The 27,925-nt window shown below is 33.1% G+C and overlaps 2 protein-coding genes across 4 annotated transcripts; one reads left to right on the forward strand and one right to left on the reverse strand.

Annotated features, from left to right (window-relative positions):
* Positions 1-1,347: 1,347 nt before the first annotated feature.
* LOC142625691 (pleiotropic drug resistance protein 3-like) lies at positions 1,348-13,347 on the forward strand. Its single transcript, XM_075799373.1, has 24 exons — positions 1,348-1,756; positions 2,257-2,380; positions 2,824-2,909; positions 5,156-5,240; positions 5,503-5,662; positions 5,769-5,845; positions 6,609-6,662; positions 6,757-6,847; positions 6,966-7,267; positions 7,351-7,632; positions 7,756-8,069; positions 8,263-8,423; positions 8,506-8,609; positions 9,055-9,208; positions 9,304-9,441; positions 9,541-9,613; positions 9,719-10,052; positions 10,148-10,438; positions 10,771-10,854; positions 10,984-11,117; positions 11,481-11,708; positions 11,991-12,162; positions 12,480-12,734; positions 12,844-13,347. Exons 1-24 carry the CDS (start codon positions 1,359-1,361, stop codon positions 13,108-13,110), a joined length of 4,368 nt encoding a protein of 1,455 aa, XP_075655488.1. The 5' UTR covers positions 1,348-1,358; the 3' UTR covers positions 13,111-13,347.
* Positions 13,348-22,184: 8,837 nt separating this feature from the next.
* LOC142625948 (putative disease resistance protein RGA1) lies at positions 22,185-26,935 on the reverse strand. 3 transcript variants are annotated; one of them, XR_012842429.1, is made up of 4 exons: positions 26,536-26,935; positions 23,683-23,766; positions 23,366-23,507; positions 22,185-22,553 (listed from the first exon to the last, which is right to left on the reverse strand). XR_012842429.1 is itself a non-coding variant. In XM_075799710.1 (3 exons), exons 1-2 carry the CDS (start codon positions 26,865-26,867, stop codon positions 23,694-23,696), a joined length of 405 nt encoding a protein of 134 aa, XP_075655825.1. In that variant the 5' UTR covers positions 26,868-26,935; the 3' UTR covers positions 23,401-23,593; positions 23,683-23,693. The 3 variants fall into 3 exon arrangements, 1 of the variants encoding a protein (XP_075655825.1); XR_012842428.1 differs by having other exon boundaries at positions 22,185-22,674; positions 26,536-26,934; XM_075799710.1 differs by lacking the exon at positions 22,185-22,553 and having other exon boundaries at positions 23,401-23,593.
* Positions 26,936-27,925: the final 990 nt, after the last annotated feature.

The following is a 27,925-nucleotide window of genomic DNA, read 5'->3' on the forward strand; positions in this document are numbered from 1 at the left end:
ATTCATAAATAAGTTCAAAAATACATTAAAAAAGACAATAAAATATAAAATATGAGATGATGTCCAATTTAAAAAATATAAATTTGCAAGGATACTAAATATTGAAACTAATAGAATATTATTATTCAAAAACTTATATAAAGATAGATTTTAATATTTTATATATTGAAATGATATTTTTCTATAAAATTGTCGATTTTTCATGGTTTAATTGGTTTCCTTGCAAATTCGATATTCTTTTCATACCAACCTTGAATTTTGTATTGTTTATAATTTGAGAGTTTAATTGTTGGTTTGGTACAATTTGGATAATTATGATTTTATCAACCTATGTGCCCCTAAGCATTTTTAGCAGTTTCTCCAAATTTTTGTATTATTTGAAGAATGAATAGTTACATTTATCTTTTACCTACTGATTATTTTAAATACACTTTCTAATAGACTCTATATTCTTTCTCTGTCCCATACAAATATTTTTTTTTTCCATTCATTCTTTATTCTTTCTTTGAATGAAATCAAAGAAGAAAGAGAAAGTATTGACAAAATATTTAGCTATTGGAATTTTCTAATGAAAAAAAAACTTCATTGCTAAACTACAGTAACCCTTCATGCTTAGAGAGATTGTTGGGGCAATGTTTTATGGTTTCACTCTATCCTGTAAAGAGTATTTTGGGTTTAGCTAGATTATTGGAGATGCTCCGTTAATTTATAGTCCAACTAAGTTATATCAAATTTTCAATATCTTTACTTTTCCTTTAGTTTGACTTCTACTCTCTCTCTCTCGTGCGCGCGCGCACACACACAACAATCTTCCTTTTGAATGTGAGTTATTGCCTCTTTGTGGGTTTCACCATCATTCTCTTTTCGGGCCAAGAACAAGTCTTTACTAACTACCATATAATTTCATATGGACTTTTTTACTTTGTACGTATATCAATCATACGCCATCTATGAGAGCTCATGTTAGAGAGCACAAACTACGAACTAACACCCTATATGACGATGCCACTCATAGTGATATACCCAACACAATTTGGTACAGTATAAATATATGAAATTTTAGTAGTAAATCGTGTTGGGATCAAACTTGGACAAACATACGTACAATGATTCTTTTTCCACACCTTATTGGATAATTAATGGACATTTGTAAAAGACAATAGTAATACAGATGGAAAAGATAAAGAATTAGCCTACGTCAACTCCATAGTTTGCGGCATTAAGTTAAGTATTAATTTACTTGCTATTATGAATAAGTGTGACTTCATCAGTTGAACATAAGCAAAGTTTATACATACATATACACAGCTCTTTCTACCCTTTTTCTTGCAAGTTGAGGCTCTCCAAGTTCAACGAAAATGGCTCAGATGATTGGTACAGATGATATAGAGTCACTGAGAATTGAGTTGGCAGAGATAGGAAGAAGCATTAGATCATCTTTTCAGCGTCGTTCCTCAAGTTTCCGAAGCAGTGCTTCAGGATTGAGTTCTACAAAGGGTGGTGATGTTGATGCTGATGCTGTATATGCATTGCAGTGGGCTGCCATTGAGAGATTGCCAACATTTGAGCGGCTCAGATCATCCTTATTTGATGAGGATGGTGATGATGTTGGTGCTAATGATACTAAAGAAAAAAGGGTTATTGATGTTACCAAGCTTGGAGCTCAAGAACGGCATGTCTTCATAGAGAAGCTCATCAAGCACATCGAGCACGACAACCTTCGCTTATTGAGAAAAATTAGAAACCGGATAGACAAGTAATTGAGCCTTCTACTTTCTTGTTTACTTTTTTCTAGTAAAAAATCATACATGCAAGATATGAATGTAGAATCATTGTGAATGGAATTGATGCCATAGTAAATCATACATATATAGAGAAACAAAAACTTGCATTGCAATATGAACATTCGTACTATGCAGTATTTGAACATTAATTGGTATATCATGCTGCTATTTTTCCTAGTAAAAATCATGTGCAAGTACATACAAGAAACTCGTATGTAGAATCATATTTGAATGGAATTGATGCCATAGTAAGTCATACAAAGAGATTAGAGAAACAAAAAACTTGCATTTCAAGATACGAACATTCATACTACTATTCATTATTGCTGCTATTAATTGCTCTTAGGATTATTTTTCATTGCTCAACGAGCTAATTAATGTATATATTGCACTTCTTTTCATGTATTCATTTATACTTTTGTTCTTGTATATATGAAGGATTCATTTTGTTGAAACTGAACTGTATTTGCAGAGTTGGTGTAGAATTGCCCACTGTGGAGGTGAGATACAAAAATCTGCGTGTGGAGGCAGAGTGTGAGGTGGTTCATGGCAAACCATTACCAACTCTATGGAATTCTTTTAAAAACATGCTTTCGGTAAGTACTTTCTTTTTAAGAGTATTTACTATTCAGAGCTTGATCAGATACTATTTTGTCAATGGATTCTGGACTACCTACAGTATGAATATGGCCAATTAGCAAAGAAAAATGGATTAAGAGTTAGGACCGATGAGCAAAAAAAATAGTGCAGATGCACGGGAAAATGCATACAATTATGCAAATTGTCTGTACTCTGATGTGGCTATCTGACATTTGACAATTTTTTATTTTTTTTTTTTGGGGTAAGACAGTTGACAATTAACCTAACCGAGAAACCTAGATTTTGAGAATCTTCTTGAATTGAATAAACTATAATTTATTACAGATATAAAATGTTTATATTATCTACTATATATAAAAAAAAAAAAATTTAAAAATTTTACTTTATTTTTTCCAGTTATTTTATAACAAGTATTTTTTCTTTCCTTCTTTCTTAATAGGTATTCACTAAACTCCCAAGTTCGAAGTCACGACTGGCTAAGATAAGCATAATTAACGAAGTTAGTGGTATCATAAAGCCTGGAAGGTAACTTTATGCCTTTTTTTGAGTCAATTTTATGATTTAGGTTTTATAGTCTTTTATTCAATATACTAGTAGTATATATGTGCGGTGTATAGATTAGTTAAAAATTCTATGTAAAAGATAATTGATTTTAAAATAGTAACAAGATTTTAGTGAGTAACTTGAAATTTTAAAATAGAGTTTCATCTAGATTAAATTATCGAAATACAAACATATATTAAGCTACTTGATATAAGGATGATATTTAATGTAAATTATATTATATTAAATTAAAATATTATGATAAATTATCAAAATAATTGAAACAAATTTTAAATTTTATTTTAAAATCTCAAAATTTTATTGAAATAAAATTTTAAATTTTTTGAAACTTAGCTAATAGAGTTTAGCTGAAATAAACCATAGTTGGATTAGAATTTTAACCTTCTTGAAACTTAACTAGTAAATTTTTTTTTCTCAAAAAAAAAAAAAGACCTTATACCTAATAAATTAAGGGAAATGTTAACGAATGCTCTTAGGACATTAGTTAATAATCCATTCAAAGAAAATTTTTATGGAAAAAGAAAAAAAAACAATTAATATTTTGACAGTTTTTTTCATTTCCCATAAAAATTGTGTCAAAACTTTTCTAAAATGGATTGTTAACCAATGCTCTAAAGGCACTCGTTCGCATGACCCATAAATTGATAGCCATATTGAAAAAGGAATTTATAAAGCATATGATATGGCTATCTTCTGTCACCTTACATACATTTTTGTCTTCCTTGTAAGCTTTAAACTAGGCAGTAGGGCTATAAATGAGTAGAGCCCAAGCAAAAAAAGAAAAAAAAAAAGAAAAGGGTTAATGAATAGGCTCGTGATCAACAAGGCTTGATAAAAAACAAGTCGTGCCTAGGCTCGTTTGTGGGCTTATTAATAAGTTTTATATGGGCTTGAAAAATAGATTCATATCATAGTAAGTTTTTCCATTCATTGGGAGTTGAGAGAACACTCTTCCAAATCAAATAGGCATGAGAATATGCTTAAAATAGGTGTGATAATGTATTTGTGTAGGATCTTAAGCTCAAGATCTTTATATTGAGCTTGAGATTGGCTTGAATAATGAATTATGTTGAACAAGTTGAGCTTTAGCTTTTAGACATTTTGATAAGCTCGAGTTCAAACATTCTTTATAGGCTTGGTTTGAGCTTGAACCAAGTTTGAACATTTTACTTTTGTTGATGAGCTGAGTTTGAACATTTAATACTTGACAATGTTTGGTTTATTCAAGCTAAACCCTTTTTAATCTGCTAAAATATATTTTCGAAGGACTTGCAAGATGAAACTTTCTAAATTTTGGGGGAAAAAAATCAAAATTAAACCAACATTTTAAGAACAAAATTATGTTTCAGCCTTTTCAGTTGTCATTGTAGTCCCTTGAACTTGGATATATCATTTCTCGTTAGTATTCATTCCCATCTTTTCCCCTCTGATTCAATTGTCTTTGAGCTTTCATCTTGCTGCTAATTGCTATCTCAAACTTATCATGGATGCAGTCATGTTGTGTACTATCATTTCTTGTACATGTCACCCTGTTCATCTTAGCTGCACTTCAAGTTGATTTTTTTCTTGAATGCCCATTAACATACATAATAAACATAATCATTAATTGAAAAGGAAAAAAACCTGAAAGATTTTTGGTAAAGGAAATTGCAATAGTTAAAGTCCAATGGATCTCTTTTACTGGATAAAAAAAAGTTAAATATGTATTTACTGTTTCTATGGTGCATATCAGCACATGGATGAATAGAATTATAGATATACTTAAATTTAGGTTCATCACTTTGTTGGCTTGTCCATAAATCTTCGAAATGGTATTTATTTTAATGATAAAATTGGATATTTTCATTGCAGAACTTTCACTTGGGAAGGTTATAATACTTTGATATTTGTGATCTTCATTGATATACTACCCTCATAATTTATGATGCTTTGGACTGGGAATATTATCCCTTCAATTTGCACTTTCTTGTATAAAACAACAAGAACAATAACAACTACATTAGAGTCCCAAAACTTTGTGGTCAGCTATGAATCTTCCAACACTAATCTGGGCAGGAAATTTGTAATCTTTTCTATCAATCTAAAAATCATACTCTATTGCCTCCTCAATTGACATGTTCTCGTTCATAAAAAGCCATATGGGAATTTTTTTATAGAAATAAAGAAGTTGAAAGAAGTGTATTTACATTGTTTTACCTTTCTTGTAGGATAACTCTACTGCTTGGTCCCCCGGGTTGTGGGAAGACCTCCCTTTTGAAGGCTCTGTCAGGAACTCTAAACCAATCTCTCAAGGTTTCACACTTTCACAATACTGAAAATGACTATATAAACCATCAGAATGAAGATATAAAAATCAAGAGAATCTCAAAGCTAAACCTATCTACATCCTGGAAACTTAAATTTTTAAAATTGAAATATGCTTATCCCCTTGCCTTAAAATTAAAAATGCGCATAAAAATGAATAGATTTTTTGAGCTGTTAACTTTTTCGATGGGATGTACTTTAGTCTGTTCGCAAGTGCTGTATTATTTATCTATTTTTTTTTTTCCAATAGATTACTGGGGAGATTACTTATAATGGATACAAGCTAGAAGAGTTTGTCCCTCAAAAGACTTCAGCTTATATTAGTCAAAATGACAAGCACATTTCAGACATGACTGTCAGGGAAATACTAGATTTTTCAGCGCGTTGTCAGGGTGTTGGAAGCCGAGCAGGTAAGCATTCCTTAGTGTTCACATTATAGATGATTTAGTTATGATGTCCCTTCACTGCACAACAGTGACAATAATAACAGCACCATTGGTTGTTGGCCTAATGAAGATATTATGGTGGAGGTCAGTAAAAGGGAGAAGGAAGCTGGAATTATTCCTGATCCAGATATAGACACTTACATGAAGGTACCTGTTGCATCTCCCGTCTTCTTTTCCTTCATGTTTGTGTAGTCATATGTACTTCTGTAGCATGGCTGAGTTTTTGTTCTCTATATGTATTATAAGGAGAAGCCAACTGATTTTGCTACATGAAAATCAACATCAAAGGTTAACTTGCTTATCCTAGTTTTTAACAACAAACTTGGAAACAAATCCCATAAAACTACACGAGAAAACATTTTTGCTAAAATGATGGAAACAATCATATTATTAGCAAAAGACATTGAAATGTGTAGGATTCTGATTGTGCAATATTATATTGCTTTTGGAATGACAAAAATATGACGTCAATTTAGTTTCCTTTTAAATTTAGATTCTTACTTCATAATGTTATGTGTATTTCGCATCTGATCTATGTAATTCTATTATGATTTTCATTTTGGATTTTAAATCAAACTATAAATAAGAATCAACAGGCCTATTTTTTTTGTTGTTGGTAATTTAAAGTTTTCACTCAATGCATTTGAATGTTTTCATTAGAATATGTTCTATAGCAGCATGGGTTACATGTGTGCATTATAATGTGAGTTGATATAAATCAATGTACAGAAGAGTATATTTTGTATATTTATTGATTGATGTCAAATGGAATACTTGAAATACTATAATTCTTATGCAAGTCTATTTAATACTTCACTACACAGTCATGTTGATATTATTTTGTTCCTACTCTTAATGGTATTCATGAGATTAGATGTTGTAATATTGATTATGCTATTTGTTCTGACAGGCAATTTCAGCCAAAGGACTAAAAGGAAACCTTCAAACAGACTATATACTAAAGGTCATTCTTTTTTAACAGAGCTGAAAGTAAACATGTATTCTGTAATTGATATTTGCCTTACCAGTTTATATATGTTGCTGCCGTGGCTTCTCAGATCCTTGGACTTGATATCTGTGCCGACACTCTAGTTGGAGATGCCATGAGAAGAGGTATCTCTGGAGGTCAGAAAAAGAGATTGACAACAGGTAATTTGAATAGAAGACTGATAGCTGTTCTGCTATCTAGTAGTTTTAGTTATAGAGAGAACTAAACCCAGTTTCCGATAAGAATTTTGACCACAGGAATCAAATTAAATTTTGGCAGGGGAGATGATTGTAGGACCTACAAAAGCCTTGTTTATGGATGAAATAACGAATGGATTAGACAGTTCCACTGCATTTCAAATTGTTACATGTCTTCAGCAGCTGGTGCATATCACAGATGCTACTGTACTTGTTTCACTTCTTCAGCCAGCACCAGAAACCTTTGATATTTTTGATGACCTTATTTTAATGTCAGAAGGGAAGATTGCGTATCATGGTCCACGTGATCATGTTCTGAATTTTTTTGAGGATTGTGGTTTTAGGTGTCCTGAGAGGAAAGGGGTTGCTGAGTTTGTCCAAGAGGCAAGTGAATAGAAGCCTATACTCGTCTTTTTTTAAAAAAAAATTTTTGTTTGAAAGAACTACTTCATCCCTTCTTTATGCAGGTTATCTCTAGGAAAGATCAAGCACAGTACTGGTATCAAATGGAAGTACCCTACAGTTATGTTTCAGTTGATATGTTCTCTAGGAAGTTCAAGGAATCTCCTTATGGAAAGAAGCTAGATGAAGAGCTTTCAGAAACATATGATAAATCCCAAAGCCATCAAGATGCTCTTTCTTTTAGTGTGTATTCTCTTTCTAAATGGGAACTATTTAGAATATGTGCTTCAAGGGAGTATCTTCTCATGAAAAGGAATTCTTTCATCTATATATTCAAAACAACTCAGGTGAAGATTCATACTTTGGCGTTTGTTTCTCATTCTTTTTTTTTCTTCTTTTGGACAGCCACCTGGTGGGGAGGTAAACCTATTAATCTGAAAATATGTTTTCCTTTTCTTTTCTATCTGCAGCTTGTCATCACTGCATGTATCACGATGACTGTATTTTTACGGACCCGGATGGATATTGATATTCTTCATGCAAATTACTATATGGGTTCCCTGTTTTATGCTCTTATCATCCTTCTTGTTGATGGAATTCCAGAGTTGTCCATGACTATTCAAAGGCTTGAAGTCTTCTACAAGCAAAAAACATTTTGTTTTTACCCAGCTTGGGCATATGCAATTCCATCAAGTATTTTAAAGGTTCCAATTTCATTTGTGGAATCTCTAGTTTGGACATGTCTTACTTATTATGTTATTGGATATAGCCCTGAAGCCGAAAGGTGAGGTTGACATGAAAATATGTAGATTTATTATTGCATTTCCCCCTATTTTGGTTCATCAACTAGCAATTGCATATCCAAAGCTTCTCAAGTGCTATAACCTCAAAAAAGCATTTTATATTAGTACATTCTTTTGCTCAAGAAGTCTCATTATTTTTAGTTACGAATCTTTGATCGTTTTCTGTGTGCTCAGGTTCTTCCGTCAGTTCATTCTTCTTTTTGCAGTGCATTTTTCTTCATTATCCATGTTCCGTTTCCTGGCATCAGTCTTCCAGACCAATAATGCTTCCATGACAGCTGGTAGTTTTGCAATATTAATAGTGTTAGTATTCTCTGGCTTCATTATAACTCAATGTAAGGTTATCTTACCTCTTCTCCAATCTCATTCTAATATAATCAATTAAAAGGATGAGCTGAGCTGTGCATCTGGTTGCAGCTTCTATGCCTGTTTGGTTGAAGTGGGGTTTCTGGGTTTCTCCTATCACATATGGAGAAATGGGCCTTTCTTTAAATGAATTTCTTGCCCCACGATGGCAAAAGGTGAGTCTCTCATTACATAACAAATAATCCTTTGTCTATTTTTAGCTAATACAGCTACTTATGAGCAAGGGGCAGACCTACTATTTGTATGGCTCCTCCAAAGAGATCGGCATTGAAAGACAGTCATCTCTGATCAATATGTTTTTTCTTGAATACCAATATTCTTGCTTAATAGTGAATCTTAGCTGAAGTTCTAATGTCTTAGCTGGCTTCAAACACTAAGCACTAAGTAGTGCACAATCTAATTACAATTAAACATTGTATACAATAAATTGTCTGCTTATACATGCTACTAAACAACTAATTTGGCTGTAGGACATGTGCATTAATACTCCTCGTATAAACCTGTCAATAGCTTGCCATTTCTGTAAATAACTTTTTCATTAGCATCAAGAATATATATATGGTCTTATTGGCTAAGTTTGTTTTCCTTTCTTGTCTGTAGATGTTAACCACAAACACCACCATAGGGCAAGAAATACTCGAAAGCCGTGGACTGAACTTCGATGGATATCTTTATTGGATATCACTCAGTGCCCTATTTGGATTTATAATTGTTTTTAACATTGGATATGTCCTGGCCTTAACTTTCTTGAAGTGTAAGTTTGTGTTCTTGATTGTTATTATATTTTAACTTAAACAGAAATGCAACAATAGCTAGATTTTGATTCATCATCGTTTGATAAACATCTAGCTCCTGGATCATCTCGTGCTGTTATCTCGCATGAAAAGCTCTCCCAAATACAGGGAAGTGAAGATTCACGTGATGGTTCCTGTCTAGAAAAAAAGTCTGGAAATTCTCCTGCACAGAGTAGTATAGAACCAAATAAAGGTTTTATCAATTTTATTGTTCTTCTGCTTATTTTTCAGATCATTACTGTAAACATATATTTCTCCAACATTTAAACGAGTGTCTTGTCTCAATTAACAGGTAGAATGGTATTACCATTTACACCCTCAACAGTAGTGTTTCAAGATGTGCAATACTATGTTGACATCCCCTTGGTAATTACATTTAATTCATATAAGGTTATGGTTGCTGCTGGATTGACAGCTGTTTACATTACATCATATTAATTCCTGTCATTGTTTTTCCTTTTTGGCTTCTGGGAAATGAGAGAAAAGGGATTCACCAATAAAAAACTTCAAATTCTTTCTGATATTACGGGTGCATTGAAGCCTGGTGTTCTTACAGCATTGATGGGTGTCAGTGGAGCTGGGAAAACAACTCTTCTCGATGTCTTAGCCGGAAGAAAGACCAGTGGCTATATTGAAGGGCACATAAAAATTGGAGGGTATCCCAAGGTTCAAGAGACGTTTGCTAGGGTGTCGGGTTATTGTGACCAAACAGACATACATTCTCCTCAAATCACAGTTGAAGAATCGGTGATATTTTCTGCTTGGCTACGACTGCCTCCTCAGATAGAGTCAAAAACTAAAGCTGTAAGTTCTCTATGTACTGACATGAATCAAAGGTTTGATTTTATATTCATCATTGAGATAATATTTTGTGAAAACTACTATGGCATCTCATGCAGGAATTTGTGAATGAAGTCTTGGAGACCATTGAGCTTGATGGAATAAAGGATGCCTTAGTAGGCGTACCTGGCATTAATGGTCTATCAAATGAGCAGCGCAAGAGGCTTACAATAGCTGTGGAGCTTGTTTCTAACCCGTCTATTATCTTCATGGATGAACCAACAACGGGTTTGGATGCAAGAGCAGCTGCAATTGTTATGCGAGCTGTGAAGAATGTAGCTGATACAGGAAGAACAATTGTTTGTACCATCCACCAGCCAAGTATTGACATATTTGAGGCATTTGATGAGGTAAATTTTTTTTAACAATTTATAATTGTAAGGGTAAGTAAAATTGTAAGACCAAGAAGCTGTTACCTTGTCCTAGGAGTTTAATTAATCTCAGAAATACATGCATTTGTACTGAGGGAATAAATAAAGGCCTAGGAGTTTTTTAGATTTGACTGAAATGGAGAAAATATTGTACTCTGAGGAGAAGCAACCAGATTATAAATTTGTGAGATGCATTCCAGCCTACTACCCAAAAAGAGTATATGAGACCCTAATGTTGGATAATAAGCAACAATTTTCTTGTTATCGAATCTAGAATAGTTACTTATCTCATGCCTTTCTTGCTAATGCAGCTAATTCTTCTAAAAAGTGGTGGACATGTAATATACTCGGGATCATTAGGACAACATTCGGCTTGTGTTATAGAATATTTTGAGGTCAGTTTGATGTAGCAACGCATTTTATCTATTGCTTTTTTCCCCCTACTTTCATTTTCTTTAAGTAATACTATTTATTGAGTAATTAATTTTATTGATCTTCTTGTTACTGAACTTTTACTTCGACAGAGTATCCCTGCAGTTCCGAAGATTAGAAATAATTACAATCCAGCAACATGGATGTTAGAGGTCACTTCTATATCCGCAGAAGCAGAACTTGGTGTAGATTTTGCACAGAAGTACAGGGATTCTGTTTTATACGAGTGAGTTGCTGAGTTCAGCTACAATTGTCATTGGTTTTGTTGCTGTATAATGTGAAATAATGTCTCTACTTGGTAACTTTGATACCATGGAATTTCTGCCATAGCTTCTTCTTGACGTAAAGATAATTAAATTAAAAACCATTTGCTTTTCATCCTTCTTGAAATGCATGGGGGAATGGCCTTGTGTTTTGTTTGTCCTTCCTTATGTGGCCTTAGTGTTATAAGGTATCAAGGTTGTGCTAGTCTCTCTTAAAAACATCTATTTTGTGGAACAAAATATTGTCCTTAAGATGAATGATCTACATATGACCTGCATTGGCATTTTAAAATTTGATGAGATTTCTAATATTATGCCATTTACAGGAAAAACATGGAGCTTGTAAGGCAGTTGAGTAGTCCACCTCTTGGGTCAACAGATTTGTATTTTCCTACACGCTTTTCACAAAATGGTTGGGGACAATTAAAATCTTGCCTATGGAAACAGCATTTGGCTTATTGGAGGAGTCCTGCATACAACCTTATGCGTATCATGCATACCCTTGTAACAGCTTTAATTTTTGGGGTTCTTTATTGGGACGAAGGAAAAAAATTGTAAGTTTTAATGTCTAAGATTTCTACTACCTTTATAGAATGTTTATTACATTTTAAAAGTTTCTAGTCTTACCTACCGGATACCTTGGCTAAATTGAGCTTGCGCATTGTAAGTGATAGTAGAACCAAAATTTCTTTTATGAAGTGTTTGTCTAATAAGCGTTATTCTTACGGTTGTAGATTTTTCTTTGCTTAAGATTTTGCATCTATAAGATATACAATTTTCTGCATGATGTTGTAGTTATGCAAATATCTAATTTTGATTCTTATTTTATCCATTAGGAATAACCAGCAGAATTTGTTCAATATATTTGGTTCCATGTATGTTGCCGTGCTCTTCTTGGGCATAAATAACTGCTCAACAGTTCTACCATATGTTGCAACAGAGCGAACTATTATGTATCGGGAAATATTTGCAGGGATGTACTCCTCATGGGCTTATTCACTTGCACAGGTATAATTTTCTTTGGAACTAATTGAATTTATCATTGGCTGCTTTCAGGGCATTATGAGTAATCTCAAACGATGTAAATTTGATGTACTTTTTATTCTTGCTAGATCTTCGAGAGAGATAGCATGAGAAAATTATCTCATCTATTCCAACTACTTATACATGTTTACTTGTGCTAGCTTGATCCAAAAAGGGAAGAGAGTGAAAGAGAGGCGGAGTTAATATCTTGATATGAACCTCTTTCTTTCTTCTTCTTCTCTTATTTATTTTTAATTTTAGCTATATTCAATGCTTAGTAGTTGTGGATACTAATTTTGTAGGTGATAGTGGAGATTCCTTATCTCTTCATCGAAACTGCTATTTTTGTGACGATCAGCTATCCAATGATTGGATATTATGGGTCAGCTTATAAGGTTTTTTGGTACTTCTATACAATATTTTGTTCCTTGCTCTACTACAACTATTTGGGAATGCTACTTGTGTCATTGACGCCAAACTTCATGGTAGCTGCAATTTTGTCCTCAGCCTTCTACACAACATTCAACCTCTTTGCTGGTTTTTTGATTCCTAAACCGGTGAGTTAAGGCTACAAAACTCCTCTCTATTGTGGCCATAGAGTAGGTGTGGCGCTAAGATTTAAAAAGCAGATATAGTAGAACTAATCATATTGTTCTACTCTTGCAGCAAATTCCAAAGTGGTGGATTTGGATGTATTATCTGACCCCTACATCTTGGTCACTCAATGGTATGCTTACATCACAATATGGAGATATAAATAAAAAGATTGTGGTATTTGGAGAAACCAACACAGTTGTTGCCTTCTTAGAAGATTACTTCGGGTTTCACCATGACCAGTTAGCTATTGTGGCGGTTGTTCTCATTGCCTTCCCCATTGTTTTTGCATCCTTGTTTTCATACTTTATCGGACAGTTAAAATTCCAGCGTAGGTAGAGGATGGAGATGTTGTCCATTGCTTGCAAGCCCTTTAGTTTGCAAGTAATTGTTGATTCAATGTAGTACGCATATTTATCAAGTAATATATTGCTTCAATGTAATAAGAACTACTATAAACTTATCAAGTTAAAAAATTATGTGTACGTATTTACATTTTAGATAACACGAATTGTTAACATTAGAAATTCAAATTACAACATGCATTGTCTATAAACTGCCTTGCTAAGATATTGTGTTGTATGTAACTCTATACATTCTAACTTCGAAAGGCTTATTCACAAACACACTATATATTTGGGATTTGTTGCGTGATAGATCAAGTTTTATAATGGACATGTTGTAAATTGTAGGTGAAGTTCCCTATCTCTTCTACGAAACTGTTATATTTGTGACTGTCATATATCCAATGATTTGATATCATGGGTCAGCTTATTAGATTTGCTTGATACTTTTATGCTAGACTTTATTCCTAGCTGTACTACAATTATTTGGGAATGCTACTTGTTTCATTCACACCAAACTTTATGGTAGTTGCAATTTTGTCCTCAGTCTAGTACATGATATTGACCCATTTTGCTAGTTTTTAGTTTTTGATTCCAGAACTGATAAGCTAAGGTTGCAAAACTGTCTCTAGTGAGGCCATAGTGTATTTGTGAATGTGAAAACTTATGAATATATGGTTGAACTTGATTATATATTGTACCACTCTTGCAGAAAATTCCAAAATGGTGGATATAATTGTATAGTTTGGCCCTTACATATTTGATGCTGAATGGTTTGTTTACATCGCACTATGGAGCCATAAATAAGGACATTGTGGTATTAGAGTATTTTAAACAATAAACTAGTAAATTTAATGAAAAGACATGGAAGTTTTATGCAGTAAATGAGGAGTTAGTGTTTTAGTCATATTTTGAATCCCCAGTGTGGAGATTTATTGGGTCTAAGTGTAATTTTTCTTTTAATAGTATTCACTAACATTTGGCATTTGAAAAACCTAAAGCTGTTGTTGCAAAATCTGTTGTTGCTGATGTTCTGAGTCTTCAAGTCCATTTTATGTGCTTTGGGTTCTTCATAGATCATTAAGGGCTATAACATGAATATGTTGATTTTATGTAGCTTATTGGAAATTAAGGGTTAGCTTATATGGTTTTCTAGTATTTCTATGCAACATTTTTTCTACTTCAATTATCTGGCAATGCTACTTGGTTCATTGATACCAAACTTCATGGTAACCGTAATTTTGTGCATGACCTTTTGCAAGTAATTGGTTGATTGATGTACTAATCAATGATGATAAGAAAATTTGTTGTGTTTAGTAAGATTGGTTGTAGTTGATCAAGTTATCATGCAAGCAATCAATCTCAAAATACACACCAAATTTTACGTGGAAAACCCTCAATGTAGAGGGAAAAACCACGGGAGAAATCCGATCAATCTATTATAAGGAAAATAGAGATTACAATACTTAAGTTTATGCTTACAACTTTGAGTACACAACAAATTGGGAAAATACAAGAATATTAATTCTTTAGGAAAAAATATAATCTCACCACAAAACCTGAGAACTTGGTCAAGTACCCACCATACCTTTCATGTTTCACCATGTGATGTGATACGCAAGCTCCAATGCCACTATGAAATGGTGAAGGAGTTTCTTTCGTAGGTCTTTCTCACAAGTGCATCCATGAGTTAAAATTTGCTCAAGTACAAAATATTCTTTGCCACATACTAAAATTTGAGTTCTAGTTAAAATCTGACCAAAAAAAAAATAATAACAACATGAGGGTTTGACATACACAAAAAAACAATATGGAAAAGCATGTTATGATAGAAGGTTAATAAGAATATGAGGATTTAGCTTACATTAAAATAGCACAATAAAAAAAAAGGTCAATTATCTTGTGACATAGCATCACTTGATAATGATTTTTTCAGAAATTTATAATTAAATTCCTAATCACTAGGCATGAGAGTTATCATAACATGAATAAAATGTGCAAGATTGACCAAAGAGATAAGGGGAGATAGTTGAGTTGAACTGGAAGGAAGAATCCGAATTCCAAAGGGTTGAATATGCAGCATCAGATGCGTGTTGATATCTGTCTTAAGAGTTGGCCATGATAGTTTCAAGTTATTATGTTCCTCAAGGTCCCATGAGAGTACCTTGAAGCCAATGTTGACAAGGAGGCTATCAATCCCTGGAAGAATTTGCTTATTTTGAGGGAATAGGCATTTGCTTATTCTTTGGTTGTTAAGGATTTTGAAGATAGATATAATATTTATGAAAGTTTGTGTAGAAAGAATTTGTTCATAAAGGTTTAATATATTAGTGCATGTCAAATTTGCAACTCCCTATGTAAATTCCCAATTACAAAATCTACTAAGATGTTAAAGGTGAGATGCAATCAAGTACTAAAGTCTCCAACTCTGCCTAACTATGAAGCAGAAGCTGAAGTATGACCCTTCTCAAAAACAGAGGAAAATGTCCTAAGGCTGCGATGCATGCTAGAAATGGAAAAAAGCTTATAAAAATGCATTCCATATCCAAATGTCTTGGGCTGCTAGGTATGTCAAAAGTGGAGAATCCAAGTATTTTACTACTATTACCAACAAGTTGTGAAGATTGGCCACTAATGAACATTGAAAAGCCCAATTTCCACAAGAATAAGAAGAACAATAAGAAAATATACCCTAAAAGGGGGAGCGGGGGGGATTTCTTGTCTTTTCTTGAAATTGATTACTGTACCAACTGAGTAAACTCACAACAACAATGATTATGAAGAGGCCAACACCTTTTAACCATCAACATTCATGTTGGAACTAGAAAACAGATACTTGAATATGCACTGTACAGGATCAAAAGATAATGTTAAACAAATGGTACCACATCGGCAGCTTCCAAACAAGCATGTCACCAGCAGGAAATTAACTAACAACATAAAAATGATCATGCCACGATGTTGATAATCAATTCTATGCCAACTATAACGAATCTTTTGAACTGTTTCAATCAAATCCATGGACAGTGAACCAAGAATAGAACTTGAGTTGTACCAGTGGAAAACATAAATTGGTATTCACTAGGCCACAAGACACTACATCTTCAAAAATTTAAGTGCAAATACTACACCAATTGTTAGTTTACCCTTGTTCTGGACCTGACCAGTGCCCTAATTTGTCTTCTTAGAAAAGCTACATAAAAGCACCTTAGATATGAGAAGGGGAGGGGGGGGGAAGGAAAAATGAAACCTTCCACGTAAGCCTGATGACGAGGACAAAATAAAGTACACGAGGACACAATGGACAATATTGGCTGTAGCAGACCACCATTCTCCATGCTTAGAACTTTAAACACTAGCTCACTAGCTTAACAAACTTCATCTTTGATCTGATCCATGAATGACAACCATACCCACAAATTAATTTAGAGAAAGATATAAGAAACTAAGACTTGCATGCCAGATAGAGCAATAATTGAAAGACAAAACTGAGAATTGGTCATTGGCAATAGTACTATCTATGTAAAAAGGGAAAACTTACTTCATTTGGCAGTTCAAAATCCATGCTTGCATCCCCAAGTGCTTGCTGAACATATTTTCTCCGTCCTCCAAGGTCTTCTAGTGGCAGGGATTAAGGGCTTATTTAGGGTAACAAAACATCATTAGAAGCAATAACTTTGCAAAGAAAGCATACTTTTTTAAATGATTAGAATTTTAATACTTTTAATCAAAATGAACAACGATATTAACAATCTAAAATAAATATATAGTAGCCTTAACCTCTATTGAAAGGAGCTATAACATGTTAAAAGGAATTTCAAGGTATAAGTATTAAACAAGGGATGAGCATTATGAGCAATACATGAGAAATCAAAGAGTAATAAGGATGACTCTTTCTTTTTTTGGTTTTATTTTTAATTTTTAAAATTAGGATTACTTTCTCTAAGAATAATGAAATCCCTTCAACTCCGCGGACACAGGTAAATTGCCGAACTATATAAATATTGTCTTGTGTGTTTGTTTTCTTTGGTGCACATTTTTCTTCTATTTTTGCATCTCACATATTTGGAAATTTCGTGCTCATATTCCCTTCTCATTGTAAGCTTGAATATTTTATAAGGGCCAATTTACGTAGGAGGAGTTTTGCTTAGAAAGTTCAGACTATGGATATTTTTGGTTTCCTGCAAAGTTTTTAAGATTTTGCAATTTGAAATGTTTGACTGCAATGATTGGGATGGTTCTTAGAAAGTTCAAATACTTCTTCTTTTGGGTTCCACACAACTTCTCAGATATTGCAATGTACATATGCAAATAAATTAATAAGCTGATAAAAAAAAAACCCCCTAATCCTCCACTTTAAGCAGAAAAGGAAAACAATAGTCAATAAAACAAAAACAAAAAAAATCTAGGTTCACACTGTTTTTTCTAACTCTTGATGTTACCTATTGTAATTAGTAAATAATAAAAGTAATATTAATTATAAGCCTTATAAATATGATGTTTACTTCTATCATGGTTTAAATATGTTATGAAAGTGGTATCTCTAATCAGACTCAAAAACAAAATCAACAATAATCCGTAGAAAAAGCAAAGGCACCATAATTGTAGCCCAGTACAAAATATCAAAGATGACCCACCTTCATTTATTGTAATTTGTTATTTTAAACCTAATGGACAACTTTGGTTTAGTCCACCATCGGTTCACACCACGATTATCAAAGTCAAAATCTTACAAAAGATCAAAGAGATAATCATGTGGATTGGACTGTAGGATTGAATTGAAGATAAAAAATCGCTAGATGCTATATCTAATTACTAATTGACATATGTTAAAGAAATAAATTTGACAAAAATTAATTTATAAAAGGTATGAGAGTCCTTTTTTGGACGGTACCCAGGCCCATGTAGAAACAAGGGTCTTGGGCGCTTTACTTGTTGTTTGGTGGATTGAGCTTGGTTCACCGCAGCTAAATGAGGGCTGATTACGAACCAAGTTGTGTGCAAGTCACATAAATCTCCTCAAGGCAAAAATGCGATTCCTCCGAAGCAATAAAATATCATTATAAGTGTTTTAGTGTCATAAAATGACCATTTACTCTTACAAAATAAGTAAAATAAGTATTCATAATATTCACAATGAGAAGGAGATTAAAATAGAGTATTTGAAGTTTATCTTTAACTGTATAAACATTTAAAAGTGTTCTTTCACTTGGTACCTCGGGTGTACTGTCATGGTACCCCCGGCATGAAGTCATGGTTCCTAGGGGTACTGGGCCTGTAAAATCCCAGAATATTGATCCTCTGATCTATACAATCTTTCTCCATGCTTATTATGCAATGGAGTTTTGTCATTTCTCTTTACCTCCATAAGTCCTGCATAAGAATACACTATACAATACACATATCTTCAAATAATTGTTAGTTTCTAAGATTAAGATAATACATTTTAATAAATATACATATACGTAAATGAATTTCATGAGAATAATTCAGCCACGAAAATCCTGACCCCAATTCTCATAGACTTAGTGCTTTTGCACAAGATCTATGGGATTTGGAACTCAAGTCCAAGTGGCTTTACTTGGGCATTGCCATCCAAGATAGTTAGGTGAGGAGGATTTTTGTAGGAGAGAGTGATATTTGATGTGCGCATGTTTTTGACTTATGTTTCTTTGGAGGCTAAGTGATATTTCAAATAATCTCAAAGATATGGGACAAATTTCTACTCCTTGGCTCTCTCTTTTGTTTATTTCTTTCTCTTCCTTGTTGGGCTTTTAAAACTCTAAGAAAATGTGTTTTAAACCTCTGAAATTTTCCCCTGAATACCCATTTTTCTCCCATCCGAATCCCTCCTTTTCTGCTATGCTTTGTGTTCATTTCATAGCAGACCTGGCCTGATACCCCGAGGGAGGACGTGTCAAGTTTGTTGGGTAAAACTACATCCTCTGTGACCTAAAAATGTGCATTGGGCAGAGGTTTAGCTTATTTAGGCAATTATAACTCAATAGGGGCATTTGACTTTAGCTATAAATGAAAGATTCATTCTTGGAAATTTAAATGGAATGGGTGGGCTGCCCGGTGTATCGTGATAGCTTTGTTGAAAATGACAATTGAGAAGAAATTGTGGGGAGGTTTCGTGCACATGGTGGAACTGAGTTTTCCATTGGTTCATGCATTCCAAGCAAATATATGAACCAAGGGAAAGTTTCGGGATCCTCCTTTCACAAAAATCACTCCCCTACCGACTAAACCATTCCTTCTTTACTATCCACTCGGGATCCCACGGGCTTGGACCATGGGTTACAAAGATAATACCTAGTTTTTTTAATTTTTTTTTTCTAGATTTTTAATGGCTTGGTTTTTGTTGGAAATCTGGACATACATAGGGTCTTGATGTTGATTCTTCTTGCTGCATATCCTTTGGCCTGACCGAGATCCTTGCTACATGTCTTCTGGTCTTCCTGAGATCCTTGCCCGAAATCCTCTTCTTTTTTTCTTTATTATTATTTCTTTCTTTTTTCTTCTTTTTGGGATTTTGGGCCTTCATGGTCATTCTTCATGAATTGGATCTTCTCTGTTAAGACCCATGGTCTTTCCTTACTTTTCATGGAATGGGCTTTCTTTGTGAAATTTTGGCATTCAACAAAAGGTAATTACTCCTATGTTAGAATTACTAATAGAAACAAATGACAAACTCCAAATTTCAAAGTTACATGTTCCAATACCCAAAACATACTTAAATTTCTAAATTAAGAATATAATGCAAAAAATAATGTTTCTAACCATGTATACCATGGTAATAATACAAGCATATAATAATGAATATTCAATTATCCAAATTAAGTTCTTTATTAATTTTTTGAATATTTTCTACTCATTTTAAATTCAAATTGGTCAAATTTATGTTCATTTTGAAGCCTTGAATATATACTTTATAATGGAATAAGTAGCACTCAAATTTTTTTTAAAGATAGTCCTACATATAGATGTTTAAGTAAGCAAAACATCTACTAGAATTCACTAAAAAAATTTGAGGGCCAACTCTGGTCAATGGTAGTCCACACCAAACTTGATCAGATCACAGTTCACACTAATCTCTTCTCTCCAACCCACTGACAAGTAAAATGAAATTTCTCCACTTACTACAAAGTCACAATTTTTTTTATAAAATTTTTGGACTATAGTTCTTTTTCTTTCTTTGTCCTCCATGATGGGACCCTAAAAAAAGTAAAAGGAAAAAGACATTTGAACTCAATTTGGCTTACTAATAATGACCGGTATGGTTCTTAGAAAATTCAAAGACTTTTATTTCACTCAGTAACTTCCTTGATATTGCAAGCATTAATTGAAAAACCTATTTGATTATTTACTTAAAGTTAACAAAAATATAGCAAACCTAGAAAAAGTGAGTCTTTAAAAGGAAGAATATATGCAAATAAATTAATAAGCTGATATGAAAAAAAAAAATTAATCCTCCACTTTAAGCAACAAAAGAAAACAATAGTCAAATATATGCAAATAAATTAATAAGCTGATATGAAAAGAAAAAAAAAATCTAATCCTCCACTTTAAGCAACAAAAGAAAACAATAGTCAATAAAACCAAAACAAAAAGTGAAATTAATGGTGAGTTTTATAAGAATAGTGTTGTAACGGTTAAAAAAAAAAAAAAAAAGAAGAAGACATTTGAACCCAATCTGACTCTTACTAATAATGAAAAATCATTAAACTCTCGTCTATAATTGAAGGCCCCATATGCTTCGCCTAATTTTCAACATAGGCTTAGACTGTGGGGGGTCATATCAGGCATTTTGTAGGCTCAATTAATCAAGAAAATGTTATTATTGGAGATGGTAAAGAATTGCTATTGATTGTGGAAAAATGGGCGTTAGGCCCGTTTCACAAATTAGAGCCTGAAGCAATGAGCTTTAGAGATTATTTTGAATGATAGTGGACTTCTAAATTTGGGTCCTGCGGACCAAATTTAAGCTTACTTGGTCCTATGGTGGGTTGGATTGGGCCCAGCACATTAAGGAACGTTAGGAATGGGACCTAGGAAATGTGGCTTGGAATTGGACTTTGCTCTATACAATTGCCCGGGTTATACAGCTACCTAGAACTATAGGAAATCAAAATCATTTTCTTAATAGTCTTTCTCGGACACAACAAAATTCATAAACATATTCAAATTAGTCCATCACATCACACATGAGCTAGAAAAAAAATTTTAAATTACAAATTGTGGTGACCAATATGTGAGGTGGTAGGTTAATTTATGTGAAATTTTAAAATTTTTGTTGTGTCCATAATTTTATTGTTTTAAAGGGCACCATCCCTAGGGACTAGTTCACACCAATCTAGTTCTGATTCCCAGAATCCCTCACCCGGAATCAATGTCACATACCTATTAGCCTATGCAACACACTTTACAAAGTAGTTTTATTCGTTTGAAAAATTAACTAAGCATTTGTGTCCTTTCCTGGATGACATTTTTCATCCCAGTCAAGTAGACTTTGGCTGTGGTAGAAGAGTGAGTGAAAATATTATAATTGTACATCAATTAATTAAGACAATGCTTAGAAAGAAAGGATTTAAATAATGCATACGGTAGGTTTTATTTGAAACACTTCACAGATTTATGATTTTCCAACCAACATTGTGAACCTTGTCATGATGAATATGATAACTTATGTGACTCTCCTAGTCTTTATTTGGTTGAATATGCATGTTGGTATACGTCTTAAGAGTTGACAATGATAATTTCAAGTTATTCTGTTCTTCAAGGACCCACGAGAGTAACTTGTAGCCAACGTTGACAGGAAGGCTATCAATTTTCTGGAACAGATTATACAAACCGATATTTATGAAAGTTTGTGCAAAAAGAATTTGTTCAGAAATGTTTAATATATTGGTGCATGTCTCATTCGCAACTACCTATGTAAATTCCCAGTTACAAAACTACTCGGATGCTAAAGGTGGTGCAATGCACATGGGACTTCATTGCATTGACCTTTAGCAAACTGGTTGATTCAAGAATATTAAGATTCCAGCACGTCTTTCAGCTGCAATATTTTATGTTTGGTTGTTAATGATCATAAAGCTGAAATTTGAAAGAAATATTGGTTATACAAATAAAATTTTCCTCTTAACAAAAGCAATCTACGTACTTTTGAAATCTTGATAACCAGTCATTCACATTCAAACAACAAAAGAACATGGAAACAAGAATTTACAGATATAGATAGAGCCAGTTGATTCCTATCCATATGTCACTGCTTGACATTGTTTCTTCTTGACATCCATGATATGTTAGATTCAGGATGTTGATTGGAGCCTCATCTATAAGCCTTTTTGTGTCCATGACTTTTTAAACAAGGACAATGCTTCGGGGAGGAGAGAAACAGAGCTTTGTTGTTTTGATATATAGAACTTTTCCGTTCTGCATATGGAGCCTTTTCAATTAGCTATCTTGCACCAAAATGTAAGACATGGCTATATGAGGTGCATCATTGCTTAATGATTTTCACCAGCATAAGCTACACTTCTCCAATAAGTTTAGACTGCATAGGGTCAACAGAGAAGGTCGTAGCTTCAGGACAAAGGACAGAAAATACAAAAGCAAAGCTTGAGAATTAAAAAATTTCAACAGGTTTGTTATGGAAAATCAAACGAAATATTTTACTTTGACATGAAAATGATTCTAACAATTAAAAATATTCAGCAAACTTCTCTTCTATTTCCTTATTATAGTCTAAATCTCAAACCCATTGCAAGATCAATATGGTGTTTTGATTTTCCACCCACAAATTCTCAATTAGTAAACCACCATACTGAATATCGTAGTAAATTTCTGTGCTTGACATAACCATTATAGCACTGTAGCATTTTATTTAATTGATGCTAGAGGTTTAGCAAAATTCCAAACAGTGCGTGACTGAGATAAAATCAGCAATTGAAAAACAGCAATATGGAAAATGTAAGCTTTGACTAGACCTCTTAATCCCCAGTAACTTCCAATTTGTTGACTATGATTTAAAACTTAGATAACCACATGGTTGAATGGTGTTGAGCTATTTTATTGGAATCATATAGAACTACATAATGAGGATTACACACACAAATATACCTCCTAGATAACTTAAAAAGGCTAAAAGAAAAGCACCTTAATTATGAGAATTTTAAAAAAACAAAGGAAATAAGTAAGGATTTGGCAATCAAACGGACAAAATGGAAGTTAAAGGAAAAATATACCATATAATATATTTGGGAGGCATCATCTTCCTCAATTTCCTTTGTGGGTGGTGGTGTCAAGATCATGTTCATTTCCTTCCTCAAACTGAATTCTTGACGTCGTTGATGGGGTTTCCTCTTTGAGATTGATCTTATCTTTCGCCTGATATTAAGATTGAATCAAACCAAATGAGGAAAGAATATTTTGCATGATGTTCTGATTGAATGGGACCAAAACATTCCTAGGCCCTAAAGGGTTGGAAATAAAAGTAGTTGGGCATGGATTAAAAAGCAAATGCAATAGCATCAGAAGAAGAAAAAGAAGAACATAAAGGTACCTTCAGGTGCATCAGAATTGAATTGCCTTCTTCTTCTTCTTCATCTTTTTTCCTGAGCAAGGGCAGCCACCCAGATCATCGCAACTGCTTGATGAAAGAAGTGATTAAAGAAGAGATTAAAGTCGGAAAATGATGCAGCCAACTGAGATTTCAAAGCTCTGGCTTTTTATCGGGCCCACTTGACTCCACTATTTTTTATGCTGTCCTTATTATTATTATTATTATTATGGTGAGAACTCATGATCTTTTTTATTATGAACTATTCTATACTTCTCTTTTCTTTTTTATTTTGTATCATTTGATGGTGTTCCGATTACAATTTATTACACTATTATTGGTTCTAATTTGTACTATTATTGATATTGTATTTTATTAATTTTATTAGCAACTTGTCCTTTCATCATTTTAACATATTTTGTGATTCTAAATTTATTGTTTACTATTTTTTGTTCCCACAACATGAATTCACTATTATTTTAAAAATAAAATCACGAATTCACAGTAAGCCCGAATCTTTTATAAGGGCCTAGTTTCAGTCTTTAGATATTTTTGGTTTCCTGCAAATCTTTTAAGATTTTGCGATATGAAATGTTTGACCGCAATCTCAATATGATTCTTAGAAAGTTTAAAGACTTCTTCTTTTGGGTTTTACGTAGCTTCTCTGAAATTGCCATGTATAAGAAGTGGGTCGTTAAGAGGAAGTAAATATGAAAATATATTAAAAAGGTGATTAAAAATAATAATAACAAAAAGAACCTTTTTTTTAGTGCACAGTATTTTTTTCCAACTATTGATGTCACCTATTGTAATTAGTAAATCAATTATAAGCCTTATAAATATGATGTTTACAACATTGTAAACATCATATTTATAAGGCTTATAATTGATGTTTATTTTCATTAAAAAAAAAAATGATGTTTACTTTTATGATGGTTTAAATATGTTATGAGAGGTACCGTTGGTCCTCTTTGGTGTAGTGGTCATTCTACAAGTATAAATGCTTGTGGGGTGTGGGGGACAAGCAGGACTGTAAACAAACCAGGCCGTTCATGAACAACTCGAGCTCAATTCGATAAAAAGTTCATTCATGTTCGTTTGTTTATAAATAAGTCAAGCTTGGGTCTTAGTTTTAAGCTTGTTTGATAAACAAGCCAAGCCCAAACAAAAAAAATTGTTTGTGAACAAGTTCGTGAACAATAAGGCTCGATAAAAACATGCCAAGCTTAGGCTCGTTTATAACTTAATATATGTTTACTAAATAAACTCATTATTATGACATTACACATATGTTTTAGAATGTTAATTTATACCTTGTTTATTCATATATGTTTTGAAATATTAATTTATTTATATTTGTAAAGATTATAGTTACATGGATGACAAATGTGAATGTAAAAATTGTATGTTGAACAATTACTCAAGTTATAGACAATGAATGATGAATGGATGAATTTAATTATGTAAAGTTGTAATTTGAACAATATCTAATCACGGGTGGAATTAGAAGCACGATAAAATAAGTATATTATTGTTTTTTCTTTACTTTTTTTGGTGATATAAGCATTTGATGATGCATTTTTTTTTTATCCCAAGCTAAAAAGCTTGACTTGAGCTCAAGTTTGAGCTCAAGCTTGGCTTGACTAATTAATCAAGCCAAGCCAAGCTGATCTCAAATTTTATGTCATGCATTTTGCACCCTATCATCTTGCCATCTGCATCTTTTACAAAATCTTGGAAGAAAGACCATGTGGTTTAATTTTCAAAGTATTCTCTCGCCATGATTTCTATTTCCATATTTGCCTTTGACTCAATATAACCATGTGACATCCACATAAATAGCAATTCATCAATAAAAAAGACAATATTTTGGAAAGACAGCACAATATGATAAACATTGTTTCAATAGTGAGGACAAATCATAATAACTCAATAACAGCGGTGCAAAAAGACCTCTTCCCATATCTTCTAATTCCCACAAATTACTATCTAAAACATTCTTCCATTGTTCTCTACTTCTCTTGAAGCGCATGAGGCTCCCTAGAGTCTTTGTAGCAAGTGGCAAGCCTTTGCACTTCATTGCTATTTTCCTACCAAGGTCTTCAAGTTGCTTATGTTCCTTAGAGTTCTTATCAAAAAACGCTATTTTACTAAACATTAGCCAACGATCTTCATTAGACAATACCTCCAAATTGATTATGTCCACATTTCCTATGATCTTAGCAACTATGTTTTTACGTGTGATGACTACAATTCTACTACCTTGGTTGCCATATTTAAGTGCAAGTCTAAATGGCTCCCACAATGTAGGATTCTCATTCCAAACATCATCTAAAACAAGAAAGAACTTTTTTCCCATAATTTGATCACAAATTCTATCTAATAGACTTTGCAATGAAGTCATGTCAAGGGACTGACCAATAGATTTAAGGATTTTTTTGGCAATCCTACACTGATCAAAAGGTTCGGAAACACAAACCCACATTCTTTTTTCAAAATGGGACTTCAAATCATGATCATTGTAAGCTAGTTGGGCTAGAGTCGTTTTTCCAATACCACCCATTCCCACTAAAGAAATGACATAGGGGCTTCTTTCATCTACACTACCCTTGCCCAGTAGGATGCTTACTAGGTCATTCCTAACCTTATCACGACCTAAAATTTTAGAAACATCAACAAAGGAAGTAGTTTTTGGTCGTTCAACTTCTTCAATGCCCCTAGTCAATTCAAATCCATATGTCTCTCTCTCTTTGTTAATCTCATCGAATTTTTCATTTAGTTCTTTTATCTTATGAGCAATATCACGATGCTGAAAAGGACTAGGAAGTGAGAAATTAAAGTTGATAAGGGCCATACCTTCCTCTTCTTAGCAGTACTAGTTTCAGCTTTCTCTTCTTCTCTTCTTCTTCTTTTTCTTGTTTCTCAATATCTGCTTTGATCATGGCGGTGTTCCACTCATCTAACACGTCATCCATCTCATAGGATACGTCTTTGAGCTTATCTAACCAAAGCTTCACAGCTTCGTCCTTCAGTTGCCTTTTCTCTGCATCGTTGAGCACTGCCTGGATGGTACGGAATTTGCTTTCAAGCTTTTGGACTTCTTCCTTGACACTTACAGTCAACCTGAGCTCTGAAGCAATGATGGAACCAAGCTCCTCGGCAATTGCAGAAACTAGAGCACGAGCCATACTTGAAAATGGAAATTTGTTTGGATAATCCAAGAGACTGAAAGAGTATATGAAAACTGGTTGATAGATCAAATGTACTGCTCTTTTACTTTCCACCTCTTATAATGGATTGGCAAGGCCAGAAACAATGGACTCAGTCGGGCACAAAATAATTAAAAGATATTGATGCAGTGATCGGTAGCATGGGAACATGTCACGTTCACATTGGAAACACTTGATTTAAGGGAGGTGGGAAACCAAATAAAAGAAAAAAGCTTTACATTGGGAATTGTAGATTCTTATCTTAACACATGCCCAAGACACCAACTGTAATTTTATATATATAAAACTGCTCTTAAGTCGTATGCAAGTTTGCATGGGAACATGGCACGTTTGATGGTTAAAGCACATGCTACGAACTCGGTCATAACTTAAACCCAACTTCTATGTGCTACGCTGTCCTATTATACTTTTCTTGTTTGCTTATTTTTAAGGTATCAAGAGAATAAATACTAAAATATATACCTAACATGTGAAAGATTATTGGTGATATAATGAATTTCTAATGAGATAACAATATCTCTCTCTCTCTCTCTCTCTCTCTCTCTCTCTCTCTATATATATATATATATATATATATATATATATATATATATTCTTTTTTTTTATGGATGTTTAATTCTTTAAATTGATGAATTTTTATGCTCAACTCTACCTTAGGTTGATATGATTTGGTTATATTTTAATTTTTTTATCTTTTTATTTTTATTTTCTTTGTTTGTTACATGTTATCTTATGAAATCACAGAATGATTTAATGTTATTGTACTACATATGACTTGGATAATTTGATATTTACAACTATACATTTCTTTTGAATATTCTTCTACTCGTCTTTTTTTATATAATTTTTTTTGTCTCACATTCTCTTCCAAAAAAAGGTGATTGTTCTCTCTCTCTCTCTTATTAATTATTTCTTGCAACTCTATTTTAGATTGATGAATTTTTTTTTGTGTCTCTACTTTTGGATGATACACTTTGGTGGTGTGTTTTTAAGGTTATTTATCACATGTACTCTCT

The sequence above is a fragment of the Castanea sativa genome, chromosome 2 (genome assembly GCF_040712315.1).
Source record: "Castanea sativa cultivar Marrone di Chiusa Pesio chromosome 2, ASM4071231v1".
Classification (NCBI taxonomy): domain Eukaryota; kingdom Viridiplantae; phylum Streptophyta; class Magnoliopsida; order Fagales; family Fagaceae; genus Castanea; species Castanea sativa.